Source organism: Montipora foliosa, chromosome 6 (genome assembly GCF_036669935.1).
Source record: "Montipora foliosa isolate CH-2021 chromosome 6, ASM3666993v2, whole genome shotgun sequence".
NCBI lineage: Eukaryota > Metazoa > Cnidaria > Anthozoa > Scleractinia > Acroporidae > Montipora > Montipora foliosa.
The window spans coordinates 2,455,742-2,463,241 of NC_090874.1; the positions used below are offsets into that span (position 1 = coordinate 2,455,742).

General features: G+C 37.9%; 1 protein-coding gene and 1 pseudogene across 1 annotated transcript in view; one reads left to right on the forward strand and one right to left on the reverse strand.

The window, feature by feature from the left end:
- LOC138006279 (mitoferrin-2-like) overlaps positions 1-7,500 on the reverse strand; it is an 8,925-nt gene that overhangs the window by 319 nt on the left and 1,106 nt on the right. The window contains exons 2-4 of the mRNA XM_068852513.1: positions 5,976-6,198; positions 1,502-1,558; positions 1-1,092 (exon numbers count right to left, since the gene is read on the reverse strand). The exon at positions 1-1,092 is cut by the window's left edge and continues 319 nt beyond it. Coding sequence (XP_068708614.1) covers positions 548-1,092; positions 1,502-1,558; positions 5,976-6,198 — 825 coding nt within the window. The 3' untranslated portion in view covers positions 1-547. The remainder of the gene's footprint in view (positions 1,093-1,501; positions 1,559-5,975; positions 6,199-7,500) is intronic.
- On the forward strand, positions 2,914-4,362 carry LOC138008455 (uncharacterized; annotated as a pseudogene).

Here is a 7,500-nt window from a genome sequence, read left to right on the forward strand (position 1 = left end):
AAATAAATTATTCTGAACAGTTTTGGCACCAAAAAAGTACAGGCCTCATTATTTTGGAGGATATGTGGCCTAAATCTGAGCTCTGCTACAACTAGTTATTCTTTTTCTCATCTCTTTGTTCCACTGCTTTGACAATCTTAAAACAGCTATGACTGAGATGATAAATGAAATTCTAAAATTAGTAATATGAGGTCATGGGTGCTGATGTCTGGCTTCTGATCTTAATTGTCTCTGTGATTTATTTGCCATGAGAGGTTAGGGAAGCAGCACAAGTCTATGAAGCCAATTTTTGTTCTTTCCCTGGGAGAATCGCAGTACTAGTTTTAACTTAATACTACTACAAAGACTTGAAAACTGCCAGATCACACTGCTGACGAGAATTCACTCTTTGCTTCTAATTCACTACAGCATTTTAACTAAAGACGCCCTTGAACCTTTCTTGTGAGCTTTCTACTGAAAGATGTCAGAACTGCTACCGGTACCATTATTTTGGGCAAGCTGGCTGAAGCATTTCTCCGTAAGACTTTGCCACATAACTTGTCACTTTTCAAACTGGTGTTGTGAGCTCATACTCGCTGTCTGTTTCAGAAAATTGTAGAAAATGTTTAAAGAACTCGTACACTGACCAACAAATTGCACAAGAGGGTATCTGATAGAGCACCCTGGCTCGTAGTCCTTGAAAATAGCCTGAGATACCCTGCAATCTATAGATGGAGCGAAATGCTGTAACCATACCAGTCACAAAAACAGCATGCCCCTCGTGTTTACCAACAATAGCAACAGCACCCTTTTCCTGGGTGTTAAGTAAAGTCTTTGCCACATCAAGAGGCGTAGTCAGTGCAGCCGCGACCGCTCCTGCGGTTGCACCTGCCAGAAGATGTGTTTTAGGATCATATCCTTTTGTTGGATTAAGTGTCTCTCGTACAAACTCGTAGACAGTGAAGTGCAAACACTGGAAAGGAATGTTCATGGATAGTTGGGTTGAGTAGCTACGGTAAAACGCTTGCAATCCTTCATCCCTAAGTATACACTGCATACAGTGAAGAACTCCTCTGTACGGGCTTCCATACATCTGCATTCTTTGCTTTATTACTGTATATTTAATCAACAGGGGAGACAAAACACATTAGTATCAATGTTTATTTTTAGGATACATTGGATCAAACATCACCAGCTGCTGCTGGAAACCTGTGTGTTCTACTGTCGATACAAATGACATTAATTCTGTGATTGGACCCATTCATGAACAGAGTTTGAAATTTACATTTCAAGCAAAGGTTTTAGTTTTATAGAGTCACATTGAAGAAGGGAATTTGGAGACTAGCTTTGGAAATTTCAGTGTCTGTAACAATCCATAAAATTTGGCTTCAAAACATCATTTAAGTCTAAAAAACATTGATTAATAAATTTAACTACCAGTATCTTAAAATCAGATATTTATGTAAGTAGCAAACAATAACAACAGTGATAATGAAAATACAGTAATAATAACTGGATACACCTTCTATTGGATTCATTGCACCATCATGAAATACTGTTGCACAGATGGCAGCCAAGCCTAGAAGATCAAAAGCAGAGAAGTTAGAGCCCACAAAATGGTATATTTTAAAAATGAGCATTTCTGAACATGTTTGACATTTCATACACTCAAATCCTGTTTGGAGTCGTCCAATGTTGTTTATATGCCACATTATCGCACATGAATCATGGTAGCTTGGAACTTGGAAATTATTTCCGATGATCTAAAACAACTAACTTAACGATCTGCCCTTCCCCCCCCCCCCCCCCCACCCCCTTCCCCAGCAACCTTTGTTCTTTAGTTTTCTCAGTAGTTGAATACAGTGTAGTGATTAAAAGCTTACTTTGCTTGGCTTGGAAGACAAGGTCTTAATTAGAGCAAGACAAACTTGTGGTTTTGCTTGACTCTGAAGACCACTGACAAAAATAACCACTGACGTTGGTCACAAAAAACAGTACTTGGGATAACCACAGTCACCCGGATCGTTGATTCCGAAGGTTTGTGGAATGATAATTGTGACAATCAGACTGCCCCATCCCACAGGCAAACTTACGAAGAATGTGGTAAAAGCTCTGCTGTATGTACCAGGCAGAGAATGGAATGTTAAATTGTCATTAAAACTAAAAAACTATATCTGATTTTTAAAGTGAAGCAGTCACTGTGATAATCAACCCATTCCTTAACACGAAAATCAAAAACTCTCCCAGCATTCTGAATAAGGTTTTGAAGAGGAGAATCTGAAGGAGCCAAGTGTGGGTCAATATGACGGGGTGTCCATGGCAAGTTTTTGACGTGAGATGTTCCTCTTATCTGGAACACTGCTTGCAGTACAATACTGAACAACTCCAGCATAACATAACTGCACCTACATGTGCCCTGCATGTGAAGCTGTTAGTCAAGCAATATCCTTGATTAAATGATGAAAAAACAAAAGGAGAGCATGAGTGATAAATAATTGCTGCACTTCTACATTGTTCCCTGGTTAGTTCCATGATTAACATACTCTTTCTATTGCACATAACACTTTTACAGACTCATGAATCAGTAAAAGTGAAGAACAGTTCACCTCCACAGACAGTACATACATACATACATACATACTTTATTTGTCTTGTAGGTCAATAAAAAAAAAGGGCAGCTAAAAAGCTGATGTGGACCTAGAACTAAAGTGTATCTACAAAATTTAAAAAAATTAAGTTAACGAACTTACGAATTATTTACAATAAATAAGAAAGAATACAATACCCAGTAAGATAATCGATAGTTAATTGACTATAGTGCTAAAAATAGATTTAAAATAACAATAATAATAATGATAAAAATAACATTAGTATATGTAATTTACAATGTCTTTGTTTATTCCCTGCATGCCATTAAATGTTATTTTATCTAAAATGTTGGGTTTTGCTTTAAGAGCAGATTTAAAAGAAATAACGTTCGGTTTACTTTTTAAATACATAGGTAAGTTATTCCAAAGAATTGACGCACGATGACAGAAAGAAGATCGAAGGAAGTCACTCTTAGGACGTTGCACGTAAAGTTTAAGATTATCCCTGAGATTTCTCAACGGAGAGTGTTTAGTAAACAGAGAGCTTATCCCAGCCGGAGCTCTGTTGTAGAAAGCCTGATAAGATATGGTTGCAATCCTCTTCTTGTATATGTACGATAATGACTTGCATTTTGTCATTGCCAGGACTTCAGTGCTTAGAGTAGATTCCTTTATGTTAAAAATAAATCTCGCTGCCCTGATATGAATGTCTTCTAGGGACTGAAGTGATTTTGAAGATCCCCATAGAGCGATTGAATACGTAATACTTGGAATGATACCCTTGAAATAAATTGACTCTAATATGCGATTGTCGAGACCTTTTAAGTGTTTGAGTTTCTTCACTCTTGCTGAAAAACGTTTGCTCAAAGATTTTACATGTGGCGACCAAGATAGTTTGTTGTCGATATGAATCCCTAAACAAGTAGCTTTAGAAACAAAGGACAACTCATTAGGCCCTAAACAAATATTTTGTAAGGGACCGATGAATCAGTCAACTGTCGCTCACCTGTCGGCCAATGGTTGACCGACAGGTGGCCAACTGTCAGCCAACAAAAAGGTGTCGTTGCTGTCTGGAATGTCTCTCCCTACGGTTGTTACGGTACTTTGGAAAGTCAGAGACATAATGCTCCCTGAAAATCCTGCACGGCAACATCAAGTTAGGCAGGAGAGGAAAGACTGAAGAGATTGACGATTCAATGTTTGGCCACAAACACAAGTACAATTGTGGAGAGATTTCTAGAGGTGCGTGGGATTTTGGCATGGTTGAAAGAGGCAGTGGCAGGGCTCTCACCTTCCGAGTACCAAACAGAACAAGAGCAACCCTAGTAACGGGACTGATAAAACAGTTCGTAGAACCTGAACCACAATAATCTCAGACGAGTTTTCACCATACTTCAACCTGAACCACGTTGGTTACACCCACATCATGGTAAATTATTCAGGGAACACTGTCGATCCATACACCGCAGGCGCTCACACAAACACCATAGAGGGTCTCTAGAGTCAGGTGAAGAGGAAGTTAAAGGCGATGAATGGAACTCTACAAAGCCAACTACCACGATATCTGGATGAGTTCAACAGGCGGAAGATTTACCGAGGCGACCACTTCGAGAACATATTGGCTAGTATGGCCGATTTCTACCCTCTCAAGTAAGTTCACTCAGTTTAACAACAAACAGCTCCTTTAGGAGCTACCAAAAGATGTAAAGTCCTGACCAATACACCAAGACAGTGTGTCCTCTATTTAGCAGCACAAGCTAAATCAATCATCACCTGAACAAGTTCATAGAGAATACACAATCAAAATTACTGGATTTCATTTCTTTGTTTCACTAATAATCTTTCGCCTCTTGAATAAATGAAAATTATTCAATTAATACACCTTATTCCAAAATGGCCACCATTGAGATATTCTCTTGTTTTTATTGAAATTAGACCTTGATGCCTCCTCGTTCAAGGCAAAATATTCTTTTGAATTTTCAGCTCAAGAATGAGGCATCAAGAGCTAATTTGAATAAAAACAAAAGAATATTTAAATGATGGCCATTTTGGAATAAGGTGTATATCTACTGATTTTCTTGTGTACTACTTAAGCAATAGAGGACATTTTCTGTGTTTCCATAGCCTTATCTAATCACTCAGGGCAGTTGATCAAAACACGGCCAATCAAAATGCGCGTCTGACTACATAACCAATCAAAATTTGTGTGATGTGACAGACGTGTTTCCATACTCTCATATAAACACAGCTATTGACCAATGAGAGCGTGCGTACTATCCTAATTATTTTATAAATTATAATAGAAAGAACGAACATTAGCATTGTGTAGACATACATAATATAGAATTACATGCCAGTTCACAATGAACTATAGGGCGATTGAAACCCTTTTGATGAATGATATCATTTCAGTTTAATCCAAGTTTGAAGTTTGTCGTTTTAGTAGCAAAACGTTTGTGTAATGTTTTATCGGCCTCTAACTGACTGTCGGTAGCTTGTCCGTAACCTGTTGGTAATGTGGAGGTGAGGTGTTCTTCACTTTTACCCATGAATCATGTGGTAAAACTGACATTTAGCTAGCAAGTAATGAACAGCGTTTAAGATATAGAAAAAGAGGAAGCTGAACCTCATTAAAATCAATTTCTTGAAGTCAGTTCCTCTTACTTTGATCAATATGACAAAGTTAGGGTTTAAGATAAAGGCCTTTCCTCTAAACAGTTTTGCTTTGTGCAAGCTTAAAGTGCTACTATGATCAATTGACTCATTTACTCACTAACATAAAATGCAACTTAATGTATATCCTAAACACAAGTTTAAAAGTCTGACAGCCCAAAACTCCCATGCTGCATATTAATTCAGCCGCGCACACAAGCCTTGCGTTCTTAAAGTAGCGAGTCTTTCACATCATTTTCTCAACCCAGTCTCTCAAGATTTTCAAGTTAGTAAAGCTTACAAACTTCAGCCACTTAGTGTTTAGTTAACATAGTTTTGAAATAAAAAAGGACCTTTTGTCATAGTAGGCTAGTACTTTAAGCTTAAAGCACTCTGACTAAAATGCAACTGAACTTGGATGAGGCAAGAACACTTTCCTTTGGTCTAGTTTAGAGTGAGAGGGTGGTTGTCCATAATACTTCAAAGAATCTGAATGAAGTCCCAGAGCACCACTCAAAACAATGTAATTGAGAAATTAAGCTACAAGTCTCAACTCCATCCTCAAGTTAATGGCAGGAGCAAAATTTTAGATTCTAAAGAAACTGTGGTACTGCAGGAGGTTTACAAGCATGAGCTTAACGTCTGTGAATATTGCCATTATTGTGAGGTACACTGTATTTCAAAATTATTATACCTGTATATCTGGGCACTTTGAAGGATAACGAATGGAAGAAGTGTTTACAAAACCACACTTACCATGGGAGAGAGGATTATACGATGTTTGGTTGCCATTGATGAATTTTTTAGTTGCTTCATATGTGCTAAAATACAAAGCATGTGCTGGCCCTGCTCCCAATGCAACAATACTCATTCCCCTGGTAGGAGTTAAAAGTCCTTCTTTTTTCATCATACTTGTCATTGCATGACAGATATTTCTGTATCTTGCATTTGGAGGAGGTCGCAGACTCTGCATTCTTGTCTGGAAGGTAAATACATTGAAGACTAGATTCGACCAATAATTTCATCTCTGAATCAGACACAATTGAGGAGTAAAATTGTCAGGCGTTAGAGTAAAATCTGTAACTCCTGCTCTCAGGACTGAAAGGCTTAATAGAGAAATTATTTGGCTCCTAACAGTTATTTTTTTCCTGTTGAGCATACCTGTGTTTTGGAACAAACAATAGTATTATTGCTAAACAGAGTGCAATAAATTATTATCACACTTCACCCTTCTGATAGGCTTGATTGACCAGCCATTTTGCGTGCCCACCTTCCTCCACGAACACCATGGCTGGATCACTGTCCAGCCAATAGCCCAATTTCGATATATTAAAATTCAGTCCAAAACATCATCTCAAGGCTCTGGGGAAGAAATCTAAGGATTAGTATGAGTTTATTCCTCAGAGCCTCGAGATGATGCCTTTTGTTTAGGACCAAATTTTGATATATCGAAAGTGGGCTATTGTATGTTCCACCAATCAGAAAGTCGCCTGCCTGCCAAGTACAAAATACAATTGCAACAGGTGCTACGTCACAGACAAACAACGCGAACCAGTGATCCAGGCATTCGTTGGGAGGAAGACCAAAACAGCTGGAAATCTCATATGTAAACCTCATATTGTGTAATCAACATAATCTGAAAAATGATTTCATTTACCAGTTTGATTCATGAGTTCACTCAGAGCACTTTGATTGTGTTTTCTTTGTCTCAGCTTAGTGTGCAACAAAAGGATTACAAATGTTAAACTGGTTTCAAAATTTTAAGACTGCAACACAATTTAAACCCACAGAAAGTATTTGCCAGCTCTGGGCATCACAAAAAAACAATGAAATCCTATTGCTTTAAAATTTTAAATACAACTTTTGAATTGTGCATTTAAGCAAAAAACCTTAATTTAGATTGAAGTGAGGTTGGCTTAGTATGGCATGTGAGACTGAGGGTGCTAAACAATTCCAAGGGCCAAAATTGTTTTTTCTTTAACAAACTAAATGATATATGAAATGAATCATATAATAAACTACGGATCTAAAATCAAGTGATCCTTGCAGTTTGCAATAATATTGCTTTGTGTAGAGAAGCCTGAAAAATTAAGGACTTCAATGGGGTGTGAACCTGTGACCTCGGCTTCATAGCTCAGTTGGTTAGAGCATCGCACCAGCATTGCCAGTTGAAATAAAAGAATGGGTTCCATTGATGTTATGAAGTGAGGCTTTGGTCTTATTTTACCCCCCCCCCCCCCCCCCTCCCCAAGAAAACAAAACAAAACAAAACAAAACAAAA